Raw genomic sequence first — 24,897 nt, forward strand, 5'->3', positions numbered from 1 at the left:
TATTGCATTAGTGTGTGCTGCCAAAGAGTGTATATATATATATATATATATACACACACACACAGTAAAATAAGTACTGAACACGTCACCATTTTTCTAGGTAAATATATTTCTAAAGGTGCTATTGACATGAAATTTTCAGCACGTTGGTAACAACCCATGCAATCCCTACATACAAAGAAACAAAAACAAATAAACTTCAGAAATCAAGTCATATGTAATAAAATGGAATGACACAGGGAAAAAAAAAAAAAGTATTGAACACATGAAGAAAGGGAGGTGCAAGAAGGCATGGAAAGCCAAGACACCAGGTGGAACCTAACGGTAATTAGAAAGAAATCCTGCCCCTTGTCACTGCAAATTAACATCAGCTGGTTCAGTCTCAGCTGATGGCCTATAAAAAGGTGTCACACAAGAAACATCTCATGATGGGTAAAAGCAAAGAGCTCTCTCAAGACCTTTACAACCTTATTGTTGCAAAACATACTGATGGCATTGGTTACAGAAGGATTTCCAAACTTCTAATTGTTCCAGTGAGCACTGCTGGTGCCATAATCCAGAAGTGGAAAAAACATAATGTCATCATAAACCGACCATGACCAGGTGCTCCTCACAAGATTTCTGACAGAGGAGTGAAAAGAATTATTAGAAGAGTTGTCCAAGAGGCAATGACCACTTGTGGAGAGCTTCAGAAACACCTGGAATTTGCAGGTACAAATTTTTCAAAGAAGTAATGCACTCACCCGCCATGGCCTGTATGCACGCTCACCACGCAAGACTCCATTGCTGAAGAAAATGCATGTTGAAGCTCATTTAAAGTTTGCTGCACAACATTTAGACAAGCCTGAGAAATACTGGGAGAATGTAGTCTGGTCAGATGAGAACAAAATTGAACTCTTTGGATGCCATAATACACACCATGTTTGGAGGTCAAATGGCACATCGCCCTAAAAACGCCCTCCATACCAACAGTGAAGTTTGGAGGTGGGAACATCTTGGCGTGGGGCTGTTTTTCAGTATACAGTACTGGCAAACTTCATATCATTGAATGAAAGGATGAATGGAAAAATGTAACGAGACATTCTTGATAAAAACCTGCTGCCATCTACCAGGATGATGAAGATGATACGATGGTGGACATTTCAGCAAGACAATGATAACAAACACAAAGCCAAGGAAACTCTCAATTGGTTTAAAAAAAAAAAAAAAGAAAATAAATCTGCTAGAATGGCCCAGCCAATCACCTGACTTGAATGCAATAGAAAATCTATGGAAAGAACTAAAGATCAGAGTTCATAGAAACAAAGTTCATCCATGGAACCTACAAGATCTGAAGACTGTGTGGAAGAATGGGCCAAAATCACACCTGAGCAATGCATGCGACTGGTTTCTCCATATAGGAGGCGTCTTGAAGCCGTCATTACCAACAAAGGATTTTGTACCAAGTATTAAATACATTTCAGTTAGTGTGTTCAATACTTATTCCCTGTGCCATTCCATTCTATTACACATAAAACTTAATTTCTGAATGTATTTGTTTTGGTTTCTGTATGGATTGCATGGGTTGTTACCGACATGTGGTGAGAATTTCGTGTCAATAGCACCTTCAAAAATATATTTACTTATAAAAAATGGTGACGTGTTCAATACTTACTTTACCCACTGTACACACACAATTTTTAAAATCTATTAAAACATGAACGGTGTCAGTAGGGAAGAGATTAGGGTCAGTTTTTTTTACTGTAATATTTATGTTTTTTCTGTAATTTTGTTTACAATATTTTTTTACAATTTTTTTTTATGAGCCCTGTTGGGGCGCTTTGGTGAAATATCAGGGGTCTTAACAGATCCCTGAAGCCTCACTTTGAGACAGTGAAAGGGACTGAGGTCAGAGATTCGAGTCCCTTTCTCTGCAGGCGTAGCTGCACTGGGCAGTACTTTGGGAAGTACTCTGTGCTGAGTGGCTTCCTGTTCATTCACACAGTCTCCTATGCTTCAGCTAGGAATGAACACAGGAGCGATCACTACCGATCACTTACTGTGTTCATTCAGGAAAATTATATATTTACTGGCCCCTTCCCCTGAACACCATCCCGAAACATCCCTGGTAGCAGCTGGTGGGGGGAAGAAGAAAAGGGGAAGCTGGCATTGCTGCGGGGGGGCCGGGCAGTAGGGGGAATCTGTGTCACATGCATTGATTAGGGTCTAGCCAGGCATACCTTGTGTGCATGCCTATGAACCCAAGACATGGCTTGGAGAAATTATGAATGTTCTTCAATTATACAGAACAACTCCAGTTGATTGAGACCAACCACCACTTGCTTTACCATGACCTGGATATACAAGAACCTTCACAGATATCTACAAGGGATAGTGGACGCTTCAGTAATTAAAAGCTAAACTTATCCCCTCTAGTCTAGCCTTAAGCCGCCCGATCCTTCACCCCAGGGTCACGCTGGTTCGATTTAATCAACGGATTGGATTATTTATAGCCACCCTTACCTACCGCAGTCTAGAATATGTACACATTCAGCAACAATCGAAGTTTATACATTTTCCTTTGTAGCAGATACTTTAAGGGTTACATGAAAAAAAAAAAAAAATACAAAATAAAAACCTTTGGTCTTTTATGAAAAAAAGACATCTGCAGTTTAAAAAAAAAAAAAATAAATAAATAAAAAAAGTCTAAGAATACGTATCACACAGAGAAAAGCTTTGGTAAATGCTATTAGGACCCAGCATGTTGTACGCCTGGCCATCTGGCATTTGCTAAAAATACATTTAATCTCAGGTAGAACGCAAAATGTGGATACAGAGTATGGTTTATTTTTCACAAATATGTTTTTGTTTTGTTTTTTGTTTTTTTACACCCAGTCTATTACAGTGCCCACGCTTCTTCCAGATATTGGGCACGTGGGGCCTTTTTAATGCTTTGGCCATTTGCGGTGTGCTTACAGAGATGGGGGATGGATCTGATGAAATAAGCGACCAATCTGTTCCGAAGACCTAAATTGAATACTTTTGTGGCATTCCTTTAAAAGCCAAAGTAAAAAAAATATATTATATATATATATATCCCATAGCTCCATATCCCTTGCAGAGGGGCTGTGTACACATTGCAAGGGTTAACAGTAGGGATGCACCGATCCATTTTATTTTTTATTTATTATTTTTTTTTTTTTTACACGCGTACCAATACTTTTTTTTTTATATACTTGCCGATACCAATTACAGATACCTACCGCAACTGCTTTATTTACACTTTAGCTGTCAGCAGTGGTAAAGAGCATTGAAAATTTTATATAAAATTTATTTTGCGCTTTTTTTTAAATGCAAAATGTGTAAATGTATGTTATAAAGGTGCAACATATAAAAGGTGTAAAAAATATTAACGTACAAAGCAAACAAATAAAAAAAAATGTTTTAGCTATTAAAGAGTTTATAAAATAGAAGTGAAAAAATAAATAAACAAATAAAAAAAATCAGCAGAAGGAGTTAATTAAGGCAGATTAGAGTAAATTATGGGTTAATGAGGGGTTAAATAGAGGAACATTAACCGCTTGCTGATCAGCTGTCGTCATTATACTGCAGAAGGTTGGCACGATCCCACAAACCGTCATAGCTGTATGTCGGTCCCTTTAAATAGGCCCGCTGCGATTCACAGGCATGAGAAGCAGAACAGGGACATGTGCGTGTAAACAAATCCCGGTTCTGAGAGGAGAGACAGATTGCGAGTTCCGCTAGGAACCACGATCTGTAATTTCCTCCAGTCACTCCCATCCCCCTACAGTTAGAACACACATAGGGAACACATTTAACCCCTTGATCGCCCCCTAGTGTTAACCCCTTCCCTGCCAGTGACATTAATGCCGCGTACACACATATCAGACTATCCGGTGGACTTAGTCTGGCGGACTTTCTGAACGAGGGCACACGGCCTGGTATGGCGCGCTCACTCGTCCCCACCCCCTTTCCTGACCGGTCAGGTAGCGTGCTCGGATAAGGATCTGATATGGACCTAGGGGGGGACCCCCACACTGTTCTTTCGACGTAGGGATTCCCCTTTAACTCAGTACCAGGTGACGGGGCCAGTGGTAATAAAAAAAAAATAGAGATAGAGATTATATATATATATATTATATTATATTATATTATATTATATTATATTATATATATATATAGATCTCTCATCTCTATCTCATAAATCTTTCCTCTATTTTGTAGATGCTATAACTTTTGCGCAAACCAAATCAATACACGCATGCGATTTTTATTATCAAAAGTATGTAGAAGAATAAATAAATCGGCCTAAACTGAGGAAAAAATTGGGGATATTTATTACAGCAAAAAGTACAAAATATTTTTCTAAACGTTTTGCTCTTTTTTGTTTATAGCGCAAAAAAAAAAAAAAAAAAAAAAAAAAAGCAGATGTGATTAAATACCACCAAAAGAAAGCTCTTAAAAAAAATAAAAAAATAAAAAAGGGACATCAATTTTGTTTGGGTACAGCTTCGCACGACTTGTCATTTAAATCGACGGAGTGCCGTATTGCAAAAAATACCCTGGTCATTGAGCAGCCAAATCTTCCGGGGCTGAAGTTGTTAATCGGGTTGTAAACCCTCGAGGCGTTTCACCTTAATGCAACAAAACGAACCGCACATGAATACTTTGTTATTACATTCATCCTAAAGCTTCATTATTTCCTCTCCTGTTATACTGCCACATACACCAAAGATTGAACTCACCGTGATGGTGTCCTGATTCTCCCGCAGAACCTTCGTCAGCCTCATTATGTCCTCCTCTCTCGCTCTCATCTCTTCCTGTAAACGTTCAATTTCTGTATCTCTTTGGTGCTTGCTTTCAGCTAACTCCTCCCCTTCTTTCTGTAGAGAACAGCGACAATGTCAGTGCAAGGAAAATCAAGATTTGCACTCAACAGGATAAGTACCTAAATGGGTCTTGGAGCCACCCTCCTGTTCTCTGCACAGCAGCAGCCTGATAGAGGGTGGGGCCTCACTAGGAGCCAATTAGGCTTTGCTGCATGCACATGTGCTCACAGGAAAAAAGTAATGCTGATCTACTTTCCTTGTCCAATCAGCAGGCTGGGGGGCGGAGAGGTGACTGAACTGCACTCCTTACCACTAACAGAGAATGTGGCATCGCCCTCCTGGTTGAGCAGTGTTGCAGAGGAGTATTAGACACAAAAGTAGCTGGACAGAGCTACTGTAGAAATAATTTGCAAGCTCATATTAAATCGTATTTCAGCTAGCCATTTGGCCATGTCACCAACGTAAAAAAACGTCAGACAAAAGTCTAGAAAAATTTAGTATTTTACATGCCTACTTGAAGCGGTTTTCTAAATAGTTTACGTGCAATGTGCCTTTGAATTTGCTAGAAATATTGGCAATTCCATACCCTAGCCAACACCTTCTTCGTGACATGTCATAGCCCCCTCCTCTTCTTGAAGGGTCTAATTACTGTCTGTGCTGTCCCAGCTCCTCTCATCACCTCAACTACATGTAGCAGCCAGGAGAGGATGCACAGGGAATACTACAGAGCAGCCGTTCTCAAACTTTTTAACACAGAGGAACCCTGGAAATAATTCTCTGGTCTTGGGGAAACCCTACTAAAAATGGAAAATCTACAACTCATCATACATTAGTGTGATAGTCAATGAGAAGAATGCCTCTTACACTTGTGGTCATTGGGAAGCATTACCCCCTTACAGATAACTAAAAAGATCAATGGTGTCCTTGAGAACTTACCTGAGAGGCAGAAATTGACCATAGCTCAGGGAACCCCTAGCAACCTCTAGAGCAGTGTTTCTCAATTCCAGTCCTCATGGCCCACTAACAGGTCATGTTTTCAGGATTTCCCTCAGATGAAACAGCTGGGGTAATTACTAAGGCAGTGAAACTGATCAAATCACCTGTGCAAAATAATGGAAAGCCTGAAAACATGACCTGTTAGTGGGCCATGAGGACTGAAATTGAGAAACACTGCTCTAGAGGAACCCAAGGGTTCCATGGAACCCTGGTTGGGAAACCCTGCTACAGAGTGTGACCTTAGTGAAAGCTCATAATAGGCTGGGGCTGCTGACTTCACATGCAAGATGGTGAAGCTCAGTTTTGGGTGTCTATACAAGGAAGCCTTTTACAGGTAAATACCATGCATTAAATATGTTGGTCATATAATCTTATGGGATGATTTTTATTAAAATGAATGGTCTGGCAAAAGGTTCTCTTTGAGCGTTATGCCTCAATCATCCTCCAGTCAATGCATTAGAGCAGGGATATGCAATTAGCGGACCTATAGCTGTTGCAGAACTACAAGTTCCATGAGGCATAGCAGGACTGACAGCCACAAGCATTACACCCAGAGGCATGATGGGACTTGTAGTTTTGCAACAGCCGGAGATCTGCTAATTGCATATCCCTGCATTAGAGGCAAAAGTGGAGTCACATGGGGGAGATTTACTAAAACTGGACCACTCAGAATCTGGTGCAGCTGTGTATCATAGCCAATCAGCTTCCAAATTCAGAATGTTAGATTAAGCCTTGACAATAAAACCTGGAAGCCGATTGGTTTCTATGCAGAGCTGCACCAGATTTTGCACTCTAGTTTTAGTAAATCTCCCCCATGGTGTCCTCATGAAGTCACTGAGGGTTACCTTTATCTGGTCTTCCCTCGCTCTCAGCTTCTCCACAAAATCTGTGATGAGGTCCACGTTTGGATCACAGGCCACCGGCAGTGTTAACAGCAAGGTCAGACAGTCCTGAAGGCAAAAAAAATTTACTTAATATTGTCTAATTATATTGTTTGTTTAGACACTTCCCAAAGCTCTCAGGCCACCAACCACTCATACCTACCTCCAAGAGTTCTTCTTTAAACTTCAGAGTTCTGACAAGTTCCCGCACCAAATCCTGATGTTCTGATAAGTAGTCCTAAAAGGCCAAAAAAATATAAAAAATAATATATGGTTTTAGAACTGTAAAAAAATATGAATTACCTAGTGAACTTGTCAGGAAATATCTTGGGAGGTGACACTGCAAACATGTCTTTAAATGAACAGGCTCCTTGGTCTTGATGCTCATCTGCGTGTTGCTACTTTGTCAGTCACTGGTCCAAGATTAGTATTTGACTGTGAATTCTGAGACCTTAACTGCATATTGTTTCTGCATCAGTAATTGATAAGCTTATCTCAACCAGGGTTCTATGTAAACCTAGGGTCCCTAAAGAGGTTGCTAGGGGTTTCTTAGGCAATGAGAAATGTGTGCTTCTCAGATATGTGACCAGTAGGACCAATGATCCTTTTAGTTATCTCTATTGAGGACATTCTTCCCACTGACCACCAATATGAGAGTTAAAAGATATAGTAGTTGTTATTTAAAAGGTTCCCCCGAGACCTGAAAGTTATTTCAAGGATTCCCTCAGGCTAGAAAAGTTGAGAAAGCCTGATATATAGGACAATGGCTGCCCTGGAGTTTGTACCCTCAAAAACAAGCCAACAAAAGGCAGCAACTGTCACATTTAGGGCACAGTTCACACGCCCCAAAGTAGCGCAGGAACCTTTTTCCTTTTTCTTTTTCGACTTAAGTCGAATCGATTATTAGGTTTTATTGCCGTTAATGGGGCACGGCTTGTCATGTGACTTTTAACTCTCAAGTCGCGGCAATGTGAACCAGGCTCAATTTCAACAGGCTTCTCTTGAAGCCCAACTCCAGGCTTAGAGCCATCTGCTTGTTTGCCTACCTCCCATGGAACCCCTGCACCGTAAAAAACAAAATCAAGGGAGGTCACAGGTCACCTTCACCCTGTTCTTCCTCTGGTAGTTGGTATCAGGGAATAGTTATTTCAAGGGTTCCTCTGTGTTGAAAAGGTTGAGAAAGGCTACTCTAGAGAATGGCACTTGAAGATGTTGAGCTGGTGTAAACAAGACTGTGTAAAGTAACCATTTTATTTAGGGACAGGAGCTTTGACTGGCATTCAGAGAGCTTTAACAATGTGGGTCAGAAGCCTTGTTTTGAAGCAAGTGCAAACTAGCCTAATAGTCATCCACCCAAAAGTGATATTTTAGTTATATGTGGGTGAAGGCAAAGCTTGGCTTAATACAAGGCCCTGACACTACATCAGTGAGATCTCCATAACTCCAGGTTCTTCTGTCCACCTGGGAGATTTGGGGGTTCCTGCCCACCTTTCAGTATTCCAGCTCCATTCTCCATAATATAAAATAAGCTCTTCATAAAAGGATCAGCAGATACAGAAACCCAGGAACTCAGCACAGAGATCTTACACGAGAGAGAAACGTCCCCGAGAGACATCAGGTGTTTTGACTCTTCAGAAGACGGTTCCGTTTTGGAAGGGTTGATACTTTAAATCACAGCCAAGACTGACCAGGTCTGCTCAGATAGAAGATAACGGGACCTTTCTTGCTCTAACTGCTACTATGTCAAAGTTTTATGGAACATTGTTGAGCAGTTTGACATCTTGTAGTAGGCGATTACTCACCTAGGCACACCAACCTGTAAAACGAATGACAGGTGACACTAAAAAATTTTTTTAAAGAGCAAGTGTACTGATTAGTAAAAAAACATCCTGTAAAATGAATTGTAGGTTCTCCACCTGTTTTTTCTAGAGGTATCATTACATCAACTCAAGCTTCAACCATGCTGAAAGACTTTAGAGTACTTCAGCCTTATTTAATATCATAAGGGTTTCCTTGCGTCATCCAGCTTCTGAAGTCCTGCTAAGGTTTTCTGGTCATCAGTGGGCCCTGTGCTTTTGGGTGATGGTGGTTAATCCAGGAATAATATTTATTTTTATTTTTTTGGCCCAACATGACCTTAAAGTGATAATAAAGCAAAACTCCCTGTGTATAAAGTGCGATGGTCCGGTGCCAGTTACTCTACATGGCACCGGTCAGGGACAAAAAATAAATAAATTTTAAAAAAAATAATCACACAAAAGAGGGCACACCAGCCTTGTGCATTAACACTGGTCTGTCTCCTCCCATCGGCATGTTCCTGGTTAGCACTGCAGCAAAACAGGTTGGCTCCTTGTGCTGCTTCTCACGCTTCCTGTCTGGGCTCTGCTGTACATGGACTTCATAGGCTGATAGCAGATAGCTCCACATATTTAATAAATATCACATATTTATTGTGTACCATGTATGTGATTCAGCACCAAAATGTAGCAGCACTGTCCTCCGATTCAGCTTCTTAGTGTTCCTCTTAGTGCTCCATTCACAAAAACACTGTACAAGCTTTACATGTTATTGTTTTGTTCAATAAAGCAGTGCAGAGCCCCAGGCTGTACAAGTCAAATGTTAATAGTCATTGGCATGTGATAAATAAACACATCTGTGTCCCAAGTGGAACACCCATCCACTTATATAAAAAAAAAAAAAAAAAAAAAAAAACACACACATCTTTCAGGTATGACCACATTTCGTTACACCTGCAAGGTTCAGGAGTCATTGTGTACCAGACCATTGTGGGACTAGATTAGTGAAGGAAGGTATCCAACTTGTTAATGATACAGACAGTAAATATGCATAGCGATAAATGTGCAGCAAACTAGAAAGCAATTAAGCAAAATGAATTTAATTGTAGCATTCAGGGTGTGCACGCATCTCCTTACACAGATACAGAAAGAAATTGAATACTTAGCAACATTATTACTCTAGTAGACTCTTTGTAGTAACTTGGCATTACCTGGTGACTGGAAAGTGTCCCACCATTTTGAGCGGCCTTTAGCTGAGTTTGAAGCCAACTCAAGGTGTCCCGGATACGATGGAAACCGGAGACTTGTGTTCTGCATGCCTGAAATAGAAAGTCAAGGTCAGTCCACCCAAAATTGATATTTCCTTTACAGTAGGTTGGCTATCTAGATATGCAGTTCAGTTTTGGGCACCAGTTCGCAAAAAGGATATCCGGGGAACTGGAGAAAGTGCTTTATTGATTTTTGGGGGGGGGGGGGGGGGGGGCGACAATTGTGTGCCGTTAGTATCCAAGACAAGATCCAGGCACACGCCCTTTGGACAAAAATCAGACACTCGGTTGGCCAAACAATCGGATGGTGTGTACAAAGCTTTAGAAGACTAAGTAAAGGGGGGGGATCTATTCCATAGGGGACCTGCCCTGGTCTGCTCTAAATGGGGGACCCTGGTCTGGGCTTTATGGGATAATAACTATGCCCCTCCCCCTCATGACACTGTGGGAAAGGGGATGAGCATGGGTGACCTTAAAATTATGCTGCCCCATGCCCACAAGTGATTCTCTTTTACCAATATTCTTTTATACTGGCTTTTGAAGTTTACAAATGCAGCAGTTTAGAAATTGGATGAAAGGTTTAGCACTGGTAAACACTTTGAAAAATAAAAAAAGTGCATTTTATATATCCTATTAGAGCTGGGAAAAACAAACCGATTTAAATCTTGAATCGAGTTTAGAGGTCAAAGCGATTAAAAATTTCAGCAAATCAATTTTTTTAGATTTTTTTTTTTCCACCAGGACCGGCGCGGCACGGTGTCCTGAGGAGCTGCGGGCAGGAGTTTTTAGGCGAGGCCGCGGCTTCGGCCTAGTCCGTGAGACTGGATGCCGCAGACTAGGCCAAAGCTACGGCCTCGCCTCAAAACTCCTGCCCGCAGCTCCTCAGGCCCGACGTGGTGTCCATCAATAAAAATAAACCCTCGACTCGAATCGTGAATCGAGTTTTAAAAAATTGCCCAGCTCTATATACACTATATAGATCAAACCAAAATGAGGGACAAATGAGGAGGAAAGAGGGACATTGTTCCAAATCAGGGATAGTCCGGAGCTATGCTCATACCAGCAAGTTTTAGGCCTACACTGCTGCGTAAGCCTTTCCTCAAGTAAAGTTTAGGCCTACACCGCTGCGTAAGCCTTTCCTCGAGTAAAGTTTAGGCCTACACTGCTGCGTAAGCCTTTCTCCAGCAATTTTTAGGCCTACACTGCTGCGTAAGCCTTTCTCCAGCAATTTTTAGGCCTACACTGCTGCGTAAGCCTTTCTCCAGCAATTTTTAGGCCTACACTGCTGCGTAAGCCTTTCTCCAGCAATTTTTAGGCCTACAGTGCTGCATAAGCCTTTCTCCAGCAAGCTTTAAAACTACATAAGCCAACATCCTTCGGAAAAAAAATCCACGGTTTTGTTGTCAACAAAGCCTATCGTGTGTACAGGGCATTACATTGGCAAGTTTTAAGCCTACACTGCTCCATATGCCTTTCCCCACCAGGTTTTAGGACTATACTGCTTCATATGCCTCTCTATGACAAGTTTTAGGACTATATGTCTCCAAGAGCTTTTTTTACTGGCAAGGGTTAAGCCTACACTGCTTCATATGCTTCTCCAAAGCAAGTTTTAGGCCTACACTGTTCCATATGACTCTACCCAGCAAGTTTTAGGACTATACTGATCCAAAAGTTTTTGTTTTTTGTTTTTTTAGGCCCACACTGCTTCATTTGCCGCTCTCCAGGAAGTTTTCTGACCATCGCTCCATATGCCTCTCTGTAGCTAGCTAGTTTTATGACAATACCGCCAAAAGCCTCTCTAGTAAGTTTTAGGCTTACAAGGTTTCATAAGCCTCCCCTTGATGTTTTAAAGGCCTACACTGCTCCAAGAGCTTTGCAACAGCCAATATAGGTCTACATTGTTCTATATGCCCCAGCCTACTGCTCCATAAGCCCCTGACCAGCATGTTTTAGGACTATACCAGCCCCCCGCCCCAAACCACCCCTTGACAAGTTTTAGGCCTACACTTCCCTATTTTTCTTAATTTGAGGCTTCTAAAGTGGACTATAGACACCAATAGCCATTTTAAACAATGCAGCTAAAATCCCATCCACATATGCTGCTGATAAATATTTGAAGGGCCGTGAGAACTGAGCTTATGACAGCAAAGATTGACTTCAATAAAAATGCCAAAGTTTGGACAAATAGGTGCACAGAGAGTAAATTTCATGTTATATTTTGAACACAAGCCCTAGAAAGTTCAGTTGGTAAACCTAATTATTATTTGGCAGCACAAGTCACGTTATAGAAAAAAAAAAAAAAACAACACAATCACATGATGTATCCAAATAACAGAAAGTCCAATGATACTGGTTCCAGGGACAAAGCTCATCCATCAAGCACAGTGCTTTGTGCTGTGCTTTAATATTTGCTAAAGCCATTCTTAAGGATTAAGCAAATCCCAGAAGTGTAGTTTAACACATGCCATAATCTTCTCATGGCACAGAGACGCGCCTCAGAGAGCAGGGAAGTGCATTAAAACAAGCTGCCTCCATCCGCTCAGATAATATCTCGGGGTCTTACAGAGCCCTTGGGCATTGGAGCGCAAACCATAAAAGAGATACATGGTTTACGCAGAAAATTAAACTCTACTACAAACGACTAGTAATGTAGACAAATACCCTAAACCGTTGCAACAATACTCTATTGTATTCTTTACAGCAAGGGTCAGAAACCTTTTCCACATTGCGCATCAATTTACAAGCATTAGACAAATCGGCGTGCCTGTGAACAATAGCGCACCATCGCCAAATAGTTGTACTGCTAATAGTAAGTTAAACTCATTAATTATTACTATATTAGCAGCTTCGGTGTGATCCTTGGCCAGGTTGGCCCAGTCTTTCACAGCTTAGCTGTGCTCTGCCTAGCTTGTAGGAGGTTGTTAATTAAAGCTACGCACGTTTCTAAATTATCTGTTGTAATTCGGCTTTTAGACGGACTTAAAGAGGAGCTCCAGGCATGTTTGTGTTTATTCAAAGTCAGCAGCTCTAAAAAAAGTGTAGCTGCTGACTTTTCATAAACAGGATCCAACGATGTGCTCACCCGAGCCGTCCCTTTCCACCCGTCTTCTGTGCACAACTGGTTGGCTAAATTGTGGATTTGTTTTTAAGATTTTTTTTTTTTATATATTTGAGATCTCTTTAATAAGCTTGTTATATTTTTTATATACGTTATGAGTCTGTGTCTAATACACCCAAGGAGGTACATTTAAAAGTCCCACACATATTTGGGTTCTAGTATTTATCGTATTGGGGAGGGTGCCTCCTGAGGGTAGATTTTCCAGAACACTATCCCTACACATAAAACTTGGACTATTTAGAAAGTATGCTTTGGATGCAGATAAAATCAGACTGCCACAGTCTGGAATTATTTCCAGTATTCCTCCAATTTTCATAGTTTTTCCTCCTCTATGGTTTGACCTTGTGTGTCCCTCTGGGATCCTCTTAGAAAATGGGTTGCCTTCTTTTTGGTTCTTGCAATGCCTGAGGGTCCACACCTCCTCCCCTATACCCATGGCAACTTCCTGCTCCCTCCTGCCCCCCAATTCTCTCCATCTTCCTTCTATATGTACTCCCCTTCAGGATGTTACCGAGTAGTGCCCGGGATATGCTCTTCCTTTATACTCCTCTTAGGCTCCCTGATGGACCTTGCCATGTTCTTGCAGGGAGGTGCTTATGCTCCTAGTCTATGGTCGAATACCTCCTGGAACTTTCCCTGCCCATTTTACATGAATACTCATTTTTATGGATACGGTTTGTATTGCTGTTTTGTATGAATACTGGCATTTTCATGGATATGGTTTGTATTGCTGTTATGTATGCCTACATATGTGGAAACAGATTGTAAGGGCTTTGTTTGCCTTGTTTGTACCCTCTAAAGTACTCTTCAAATTTTGTGCAAGTGGATTGTTATAATTGCAAAATTTAATAAAACAAATTAAACATAAATGTGCCACAAGGTAATAAAGTGAGTGTTGAGCTAAAGCCTCATTGCAGTCAATTAAAGGAAATCCATTCCGAGAGAAATTATAGTGGCATTTCTGACCTTTCTCTGAAAAAGCTAGTAGCTCCAACCTCAGTATTGAGTGTTAACTGGAAAGAGAATACAGAAAGCAAAGTCAGAGCTCCCGATTTCCAGGCTTGTTCCAGGCCAACGACTCACAGCTTTGATGTCTCTGGACCAGTCAAGCAGCTAGTATTTTTTAAAGTTAGCCATTGCGGACTACATATTTTCTCACCACAGATGAAGATAATAAAAAGGCATGATCTTACCTCAGACCCAATCTCCATAAATGCATCCCAGTCTTCCCCAACTCCTTCCACCACTGGCTCCTCTGGTCCCTTGTGAATATGGATCTGCTGGTCCACATATTCTGTTCTCGCTCTCTGCAGACCTCTGACTGGTATTTTGCTTCGTGTTGGCGTTTTAACCGGACTGTATTTAATCTCCTTCAAGCTTTTCAGAACTTCTCCTACCACAGGCTTGGGGGAGTGTAGAGGAGCAGATGGAGACGATGGTAAAGGTGAATGGGCTACCCAGAAGACGTCAGACTCTTCTTCCCCAACAAAGCGCAAGGAGTCCAAAGAGGTGGCGGACAATGAGGACAGGGACCCCTTGGTGCTGCTGTCATCAAAGCTTCCTAGAGATTTACTCCTGAGGAGACCTGTGCTGCCACTATCTGATCCTCCGTGCAGTTTCTTTCTCCTTGGTACAGTGCAGACAGACTCATAGTTGGCATCAGAGACCCTCCATGATGAACAGGAATGGCACTTTTCCCCCTTGACACAACGTGAGCAGCCTGCAGAGTTAGTATCCCACCAGCTCTCATGCTCCCACCGTGAGCGGTCTTGGTCCAGAAGTTCATGATAGGACTTTGAGTGGGTTCCTGAGGACAAGGATCCGAAAGAACCATGGAAGGAACTTGGGTGATCTGGAAAGGGTGAGTTGGGGATTGAACTCTGGTACCCCGGAGAAAGGGAATTATTTCGAGATCTGTTGTAGCCAGTTGATCGAAGATCATTGTAAGAGCCGTGATACAAATTGCGTTCTTGGTAAGGTCCAAGATATTCAGGAAGAGGGAGGCCCCAACCCCTAGCATGGATGGTTCGTAGAGTGAATGAAAGCTTCTCCCGCTCTGTTAAAAGTCGAGTTGACCTCTGTTCAAAGAGCTCTTTCATTCGAGACATCACTAAGTCGTACCGGTGGTAGACATTGAGCGTGTGGCAGCATTTTCCACACAGGAATTCTGCATCTTCAGGCTGGCCCTTGCCTTTACCAGGTTTGGAAGTTGTTCCAGGTGGAGTGCGTTGTACGGGAGTCCCGAGGGCTTGCGAGAATAAAGTAGGTAGCGTCCCAGAGCCCCCAAACAGCCACTTTCGCCGTGAACCGCGGAGAGGAGCAGAGCAGAGGCGGCATAATTCAGACATGGCTGGAATAAAAAAAATAAAATGTTACAGATGCAGAATGTGAACAAATATATATATTAAAATTAGAAATTAAAAATATTCTTTAGTTGAAATTGAACACTATGCATTTAAATAAACCATTCATGAGAAATATTGGCGGCCACCATTCCCTTCCCATCCCAAAGTGCTGTTCTCTACCCAGGCTATATACACAAGGAATGTGGTGCACACAAAGTGGATTTTGTGGCTATTGGGGAATATATTGAAATAAAAAATAAATAAAAATAAATGTTGTGCCCAGCGTTCAGTGTTAAGCATGCAAACTATATTTCTTTAATAAACTGGAGCTGAAAGTAAAAGGTTGTGAAAAAAAAATAAAAAAAAAAAACACCCACAAACCACGTGCAATGCTTCCTGGACACCATAAGCCATACAGGAATCACAGACAAATCTATAAACATTAAAAAGGTCTGGGAATTTCCCCATGAAATGTTCCTTACTGCCACATTCTAAGTAAAAGTCGCCAAGCCTGTAACCCACAACCTATACATGAAAACAAAGATCCATTAAGAGGTGAGATAGAATATTCCATCATAGCTCGGAAAAGTAAAACAAAGCAATCCCTAAGGTTTGTCATCATTGTGCCACTGGTCAGCTGTGGTCCTCTAGAAATAAGCCAATCGATCATCATTTGTCCTGATCATGTGACCATGTGTAAATTAAAAGGTCTCTGTATAGTTGAGCCCCTCCTGTCAAAGGATAATTGCTATCCTTTCACAATGTAACATTGGTCCCCAAGCTTGATTGCCTTTATTCAGTATTTGGGGCACTATTCCTCCCGGGGCCTTATTCCTACCACTAACACCAATGACGGGGCACTAGTCCTCCCGCTGACACCTATGATGGGGCACTAGTCCTCCCGCTGACACCTATGACGGGGCACTAGTCCTCCCCCTGACACCTATGACGGGGCACTAGTCCTCCCGCTGACACCTATGACGGGGCACTAGTCCTCCCGCTGACACCTATGACGGGGCACTAGTCCTCCCGCTGACACCTATGACGGGGCACTAGTCCTCCCGCTGACACCTATGACGGGGCACTAGTCCTCCCGCTGACACCTATGACGGGGCACTAGTCCTCCCGCTGACACCTATGACGGGGCACTAGTCCTCCCGCTGACACCTATGACGGGGCACTAGTCCTCCCGCTGACACCTATGACGGGGCACTAGTCCTCCCGCTGACACCTATGACGGGGCACTAGTCCTCCCGCTGACACCTATGACGGGGCACTAGTCCTCCCGCTGACACCTATGACGGGGCACTAGTCCTCCCGCTGACACCTATGACGGGGCACTAGTCCTCCCGCTGACACCTATGACGGGGCACTAGTCCTCCCGCTGACACCTATGACGGGGCACTAGTCCTCCCGCTGACACCTATGACGGGGCACTAGTCCTCCCGCTGACACCTATGATGGGGCACTAGTCCTCCCGCTGACACCTATGATGGGGCACTATCCCCTCCACTCACAATGATGAGGCACTATTCCTCCCTTTAATACCAATGATGAGGCACTATTCCTTCCACAGACATCAACAATGGGGCATTGCTCCTTTCACTGTCACCAATGATGGGGCGCAATTCCTCCCAGCTCATATTTTGTCACACCGTTCAGGGCAGATCACTCATAGGCAAGGTTCAAATTAGTTTGTGTTGGGAATGCACACAAAATCGTACACATTCCCAGCACACAGAGAAATGCGTTGCTCTTTTGACTGTGCATTTCAGTGTAGCACAATTTTTTTTTTTTTTTTTTTTTTTAAAAGGGGGCGTTGGGGACTTCTTTCCCCGTGTTTCACGCAGGCTGAGCAGGCCATTGAAATAACTGAGCTGCCCTACACACTGCAGACAGAGGTGAACCAAGAGTTATAATAATAATGTTTTTTGCTGTTTAAATATTGATTGAAATGAGCCTGAACTACATTCAGAAGATGCCCCTGGCACAGCAAACGTCCTCACTGGCTTTGTGCATTTTTAATTCGCTGATCTGCGCAGTAAGCGGGGATGCAGAAGTCTGTGCACATCATACAGGCACAGAATGGGGATTTAATGCTCTTAATGTACATGGTTCTGGCCTGTGGCACAATGCAAGAACACACTGACATGTACAAAGACATGTGATCATGCAGGAAAACAGGTTGACCTGGGTTATTTTACAAGATCAGGCGTGTTATTCTAGTCAGTGTCCCGCCAATATTACAGTCTGGAACCACACAGGAACAAGTGCCATATGCCATAGCACATTCCAGCTGCTGCACCACCGACTACCAGGATGCCACTTGAAATATCAGGTCACCTCCATGTCCCTGCCCCAAGGGGTACCACCAGTCCTCCTGTATGGGGCCCAGGTATACAGGGGGGCCCGGACAGCAGGGGGAATCAGATGTGGACAGGCCAGAGGATGCAATTACAGAAACAATGTCCTGTGTGGCTCTCTCCCTGCAGCAGCTGAAAGCCAGTTTCTCCCCCTCTCCCTCCAGCCTGCTTTCAGCTGCTGCAGGGGGGAGGTACACAGGGCATTGTTTCTGTAATTGCACCCCCACAGCACAGATCAATCTCCCTGCCTGTGCACATCTGATTTCCCCTGATGCCCGGCCCCCCTGTGTACCTGGGCCCCGTACAGGAGGACTGGTGGTACCCTCTTAGCAGACCTGGGGGCAGGGGACATGGAGGTGACCTGATGTTTTTAGTGACATCTGGATGGTCAAAGGTGCAGCAGCTGGAAGGGGCCTGTAAATATGTTATTTACTGGTCTCTTCCTTTTCTGAATGAACACAGTGTGTGATGAGTATGGTGTTCATTCAGAACTGAAGCATACCCATAGTCTGCTGCGGGCACACAGGGGTGGGAGTAAGGGGGGGTGCCATGCATTAGGAATGTGTGGGGATGCCATTAAGAATGACACCACTGTATGTCTACTAAAGTGCAGTGCGTTTCTGCGATTTTTTGGAAAGCGCACAATTTTGCACATATTCTTGTCACACACAGAGTGCAAAACGTACCCTTATGCTGGCCATACACTATACGGAAAAAAATAAATAAATAAAATAAAAAAGGCCAAAATTCCTCATTAGACTGTTTTTTTTCGGCCAGTTAATGGGCACAAAATTGATAATTGTTTGGATATTTTCTGCCGAACAAACGATAAATTGAAAGGTTAATGCGTTTCCCGTCCGACCTGTCTGCACTAGGTATATGACTGTAAAAAAAAAAAAAAAAAAAAAAAAACGAACAGAAAATGTATTTATTTATGTCCACTGAATGATTTATTGGTCATTCTATGATGGCAGCATCATTTGCGCTCAAACGTTCATTCTTTTAAATTGGGTTCGCCCGATTTTTCATATATTGTATGGCCATTAGAATCATAAATCACAGACCAATTGAAGGTCGTGATCGAATTAAGGTGGTCATACATTTAACACTTTGTGATCAAGTTAGTTATAAGTGTTCGCAAACAAACGAGTTATGATTGATAAAAACATAAAACAAATGCAACACACACAGTATTGTTCTGCATCTGACTGCAAATACTGATTGAAAATATGATCTAGTAAAAACAAACAATCCAATCAATTAATCTGAATGACGATTGGTTCTCCCTAGACACACAGACTACCATTTTATTGATCAGTAGCCTATGGTCTTGGCAGATTTGAAATGTATAAATAGCTCACAAGCCAAGCAAAAAAAAAAAAATATATCCTCTAATTCAATTTGATGGAAAGGATTATTAATAATAATAATAATAATAATAATAATATTTTATAAATGTATACCGTGGATATTGTGGTGTGAAATACAAAAATGTACCCCAATATTTAAACAGTTTATGTCTACTATAAAAATATTAAAACTTAGTTCTGTGAAATGATCGATTGTGCGAACAGATCAATAAGCATGTGGCCACATGTGAACAACGGAACAATTTTATATATGATCGTATTGTCAATTGATGTACCATGCAGGAGAAAAATGCCAAAAGGAAAAAGAAAAATATTGTTCGTTGTGTCATACACTTATCTTGATCAACTACTTTCAGACAATTCGATTTTCCCATCAAAACCAAATGAGAATAATTACGATTAAATCAATTTGTTTTGCTCAAAATCGATCAATAAAAGCTTATGCGTCCTTTTGGTAATTTATTAGGATTCAATTGTATTGTCCTATTCCAGTGATGGCGAACCTTGGCACCCCAGATGTTTTGAAACTACATTTCCCATGATGCTCATGCATTCTGCAGTGTGGTTGAGCATCATGGGAAATGTAGTTCCCGAAACATCTGGGGTGCCAAGGTTCACCATCACTGCCCTATTCTTTAAACAATCCTTCAATCAGATCAATGCATACATGGCCACAATTAGCCATCAGAGGTGGCAGAATTTTGTCGATCGCTTCTAAACAATGTAATGGTGACCATACACAAAATGATTTTTTATATCATCATATCAAGCTTTGACCAAAAAATAAAAACACTGGAAGCTGATTGGTTTCTAGGCAGAGCTGCACATCACTCTCCAGTTTTAGTAAATCAACCCCAATGTTGATTGATTGATCTGTCATTTATAGATGCAATCATATTTTTCGATTCAATCGGATCAATACGAACATGGCCACCATTAGACTGGTGATCATACAGGAACAATTTTATATATAATCGTTTTGTCAATCGGTAGAAAAATAAGATCGGTCAGGCATCAAACGCACTAATTAAAATCATTTGATACAGTTGGACCATATACTCAAAACCTATCAAAAACTATTTTGAAATATCATATTAAGAACCAATTGATCCATTCTAATCCTATGTGATGTGCTTCCAAATTAATACAAATTATAAAACCCTTTATGACCGACTAACGCAGGGATGTCAAACTGGCGGCCCCTCCAGCTGTTGCGGAACTACAAGTCCCATCATGCCTCCGCCTGTGGGAGTCATGCTTGTAACTGTCAGCCTTGCAATGCCTCATGGGACTTGTATTTCTGCAACAGCTGGAGGGTCACCATAAGCAGGTTCAAAAAAGTGGCGTTTTTACCCCCCCATTCGCCGCACATATGCATCACTGGGCGGTCAATGTTTCTGTGCCGAAAGTGCATTTACTACCCACTCCCAGGACACAGACTGAGTGGGGAAAGATTGCTCTTGGTCCTGCTAATGATTGGTAGCCAGAGGGACCAGCTCCCAATCATATGACCACTGTGACAGCCAATCACAGTGCTCATGTGATCGACCACTTTTTCCCGAAGAGTTCAGAACTTTTTTAGGGGACGCCAGGGCGAGTGAGAAGGGGGTTACGAAATGACTTCCCCATTCTGACCCTACTTACAAATTACTAAAGCAATTTTAAATAACCAGAACGCCATGCAAAGATTGTTCAATGTGCCATAAACGTATCATATTTAACTACTTTTATTTATTTTTATTTTTTTTTTAAACCAGACCGATCAGAATAATTTTAAATGACATTGATCAGTTTTGCTCAAAATCAATAAAAAAAAATCAATATCAATCAATAACACTAACACTGTTTTGATAATTAATAGATTCAACCATATTGCCTGATTCTATGAAGAATCATTCAATCGGATCAATACGTAGATGGCCAACGTTAGCTAATTGATCGGTTCCGACCGACTGAATGTCCACGTGTGTGTCAGATACCCGATTGGCATACAGATGAATTCTAATTCCCCCCCCCCAACCCCAACTCATTTTTATACATTGTATCATTTTCAGCATATGATAGTAGTACAGATCAGCAGTCTCACAATAAATACATCGCATTCTGTACATTTTTAGATTGTATTTATCAATATTGTATGTGTGGCATTATTCAATATTATAAAATCTGTCGGGAATCGCTTGTTTGCTCTTACCCAGATCGATCGGACGTTGCTACATGTATGGTCACCCCCCCCCCCCCCCCAGTCTTGCAGCTCAGTACATTCAGTGGTGGATTGGTCTCTTACCCCCGCCAGGCCTGTCAGTGTGCTGTCAGTGGTTGCACACGTTGGCACTCCAGTGACTCATCAGTGCAGGACATGACATGGGATGAATGTTCTGTACTGGGCCGGCCTGGGATTACCGGCTTCTTCCGCATAACATCTTCCAGTAAACTTTGTCCCCCCTCCTCCCTGAGCAGGAAGCATGGTGCCGGGTTACTGTCAGCCTGGGCCCCTCAGCTGACAATCTACAAGGGCCCCTGTCATGTCTTGGGAGGGGGGGGGGCGCCTGCAACAAAAAACTTCTCCCAGCTTCTGATTACTTCCCTGTTCACTGGACACCACCCACCTTGTGTGTCTGGAGTCCCCAGCCTCCCTCTCCTCTGCACACAGCTCAGCCTACACTGCCCTCATTGTAGATCAGCCAATCTCCAGCTGGGTGACCCCCTCCCCTACAAGCAGCCAATCTCCAGCTGGGTGACCCCCTCCCCTACAAGCAGCCAATCTCCAGCTGGGTGACCCCCTCCTCCCCTGCCAGCTCACCTCTCTCCTTCAGATTGAGCTCAGTGTACAGGAGGGGGGGGGGGGGAGGTGCTGCACCCATCATACCTGAGCAGGTTAACCCCTTCCTGTACAGTGGTGACACGCTGCAACCTCTCCGCTAGGCTGTCAGGGCTTAAAGGAAAAATCAAATCTATTTATAGACTGTATGTATATATACACACACACACGCGATTGTAAGCTCCTATGGCAAAGCCCTTCTAACCCTCTTGCATGGAATTGTATTGCAAATGTACCGTCTACCTTTATTTTTTAAAGCACGGCACAAACTGCTGGACCTATATAAATCCTGAATGAGAACATTAATAAATAAATTATAGTGATAATAACAATAATAATACAATTTATGTGATAATAATACAAGTGATATTATTAATAATAAAAGATAAAAACAATAGTGATGATAATAAATCAATAATAAACAAGTGATGACAATAATAATAAATAGTGATGATGATAATAATATCATCACTATTGTTTATTATCATCATCAACAAACAAAAGTGATAATGATGATAATAATAATAATAATAAACAATAGTGATGATATTATCATCATCACTCTTTATTATTATTGTCATCATCATCACTTGTTTATTATTAATAATAAACAAGTGATGGCAATAACAGGGATGATAACAACAACAATAATAATGAGAATAAATAGTGAAGATAAAAATAAACAATAATAATAAAACAAGTGATAATAATAATAATAATAATAATAATAATACAATAGTCATGATAATATTAATAAACAATAGTATATTATTATTATGAGAATAACAAATAAGGTTTGATAAGATATTTACTGGCAGAAAAAAAAATGTTTTACTATCCAAAAGTTAAAACAACAACAAGGGCAGAAGATTTAATAGATGGAAAAAAAAAAAAAAAAAAATACTGAAGGTCTCCTCCCCTTGTTGTTTTAACTTTGGATAGGCTATGCCAGTGATGGCAAACTTTGGCACCCCAGATGTTTTGGAACTACATTTCCCATGATGCTCATGCACTCTGCAGTGTAGTGGAGCATCATGGGAAATGTAGTTCCAAAACATCTGGGGTGTCAAAGTTCGCCATCACTGGGCTATGACATCATGCACAGCTCTCACTCTCCTGACAGTTTACCAGGAAGGGGGGAGGGATGAGTCATAAGAGGGCCAATGAGAGCTGCAGGCGTGTGTCTGTGTAAATCCAGGAAGTGAACAGGCAGCAGCTTCAGCTGACCACAGTTAAAATGGCTGCAGTCAGACTCAGTGGAGGGAGATTTCTGCAGCATATTTGGCAAATACAGAATCATAAAATAATATGCAAAGTGGTTGGAGGGAAGCTTCAGAATGGCAAAAGATGTTTTTATTACAAATGTTGTGAGAAGACTGCAGTTCCTCTTAAAGGAGATTGTACAATCAGATTGCAACATGTAGTAAGCCTTATGCTCATCACACATGTAACAATTTGGTTGTACAATTTCCTGATTGGATATATACTGAGTCAATTTTTTATGTAGGTTCTCATATTACACAGTTTTGGAAAATCTGATTGTATAAAGATTATAAGGTGTATGGTGTCTCTTAGTGATTGGATTGATATGTACTCGATATCGGACCTCCTCCCAAATGTTAACATGAAGCTGTAATAATATTCTTCCTAAAGCTGGATACACACTGTACAACTTTTGTTGTTCAATTTCCTTTAGATTTACCTTCAAGCTATGTAGTACAAGGGCCTGCCTTGATTGCATACAAATTGACAGCGTTTAGGGTTTGACCTCATAGTCTATGGTTTTGGTAAATCTAAAGAAAATTGGATAGTGTGTATCCAGCTTAAAGCTCCCCATACACTATACAATCGGATTGTACAATATCCTTTGGATCTACCATCAACTATGTAGTGCAAGGGCCTGGCTGATTGGATACAAATAAATTAGATAGATAGGTGTATCCTCCTTTTATATAGCTTTGGCAAATCTAAAAAGGAGATTGTGCAATGAGATTGTATGGTGTATGGCCACCTGATGATGGATAAAGAGTGAATGAAACGTCTGAAATACTTTTCTTTTTGGCCACGTTCATACTAGAGCAGTTTGGGGTGTGATATGAAGCTGAAGGGCTCATTTACTCTTGTAGTTCGAGGGGGGGGGGGGGGGTAAAAAAAAAAAAAGTGGTTGAACTGCATTTTTTCTGCCCCCCCCCCCCTTAAGCTGCAAAGGCAGCCAAACAACGGTGAACACATACCGCAGCCAAAATGCTTTGCAGCAGCCCCCTCCCCTGCCAGCAATTCATAGAGGTTAAAAACTGGCAATGAAGAGGTGACATACCGCCTCCCAGTCCCCACCACCTGTCAAACACCTCTGAAAAGCAATCCACTACAAAATCGCTTTTCAGAACAGCAGCAACGATCGCCGCATATGTAAACTTAGCAGAAGCCTGGAAACTAGGATCTCCTTTATAGTCAGTGGTGATGCTCACACCAAGCCTGGTGTCATTTGAAGTCATGGGGTGTCTTTTGGGGTAACATTGCGTGTTTTGACCCCAACAGACTTCACTGACAGCGCCTAAAAAACAAAACAAAAACTGGCTTTCTGTCTGTACTGGCTGTAAAGTTTTTTTTTTGTTTGTTTTTGTTTTTTAATGAGTAACTGCAGTCTGCTCACATAATTTGTAATAAAAACATCTTTGCCATTCTGAAGCTTCCCTCCAACCACTTTTGCATATTATTTTATATATACTGTGATTCTGTGCTTGCCAAATATGCTACAGAAATCTCCCTCCACTGAGTCTGGTTGCATTCATTTTAAATGTGGGCAGCTGAAGCGACTGCCTGTTCACTTCCTGGATTTACACAGACACACCTCCAGCTCGGCAGCTCTCATTGGCCCTCTTCTTATGACTCACCCTCCCTTCCTGGCCAACGCTCAGAAGTGTGAGAGAGAGCTGTGCAGGATGTCATTAGCCTAGGTCAGTGATGGCGAACCTTGGTACCCCAGATGTTTTGGAACTACATTTCCCATGATGCTCCACTACACTGCAGAGTGCATGAGCATCATGGGAAATGTAGTTCCAAAACATCTGGAGTGCCAAGGTTCACCATCACTGGCCTAGGCTAATGAC

The 24,897-nt window shown here is 41.9% G+C and overlaps 1 protein-coding gene across 4 annotated transcripts in view; it reads right to left on the reverse strand.

Moving 5' to 3' along the window:
• Positions 1-24,897, reverse strand: part of LOC143983594 (uncharacterized) — a 55,761-nt gene that overhangs the window by 23,632 nt on the left and 7,232 nt on the right. The window contains exons 1-6 of one of the 4 annotated variants that reach the window (XM_077483462.1): positions 21,576-21,697; positions 14,082-15,238; positions 9,714-9,821; positions 6,870-6,944; positions 6,671-6,775; positions 4,746-4,883 (exon numbers count right to left, since the gene is read on the reverse strand). In XM_077483462.1, the coding sequence (XP_077339588.1) occupies positions 4,746-4,883; positions 6,671-6,775; positions 6,870-6,944; positions 9,714-9,821; positions 14,082-15,236 (1,581 nt within the window). In that variant the 5' untranslated portion in view covers positions 15,237-15,238; positions 21,576-21,697. The other 3 variants (XM_077483453.1, XM_077483472.1, XM_077483445.1) reach the window with 3 other exon arrangements.

Source organism: Lithobates pipiens, unplaced genomic scaffold, assembly GCF_037356315.1.
Source record: "Lithobates pipiens isolate NorthernLeopardFrog02 unplaced genomic scaffold, aLitPip1_a1.2 Scaffold_1, whole genome shotgun sequence".
Classification (NCBI taxonomy): Eukaryota; Metazoa; Chordata; class Amphibia; order Anura; family Ranidae; genus Lithobates; species Lithobates pipiens.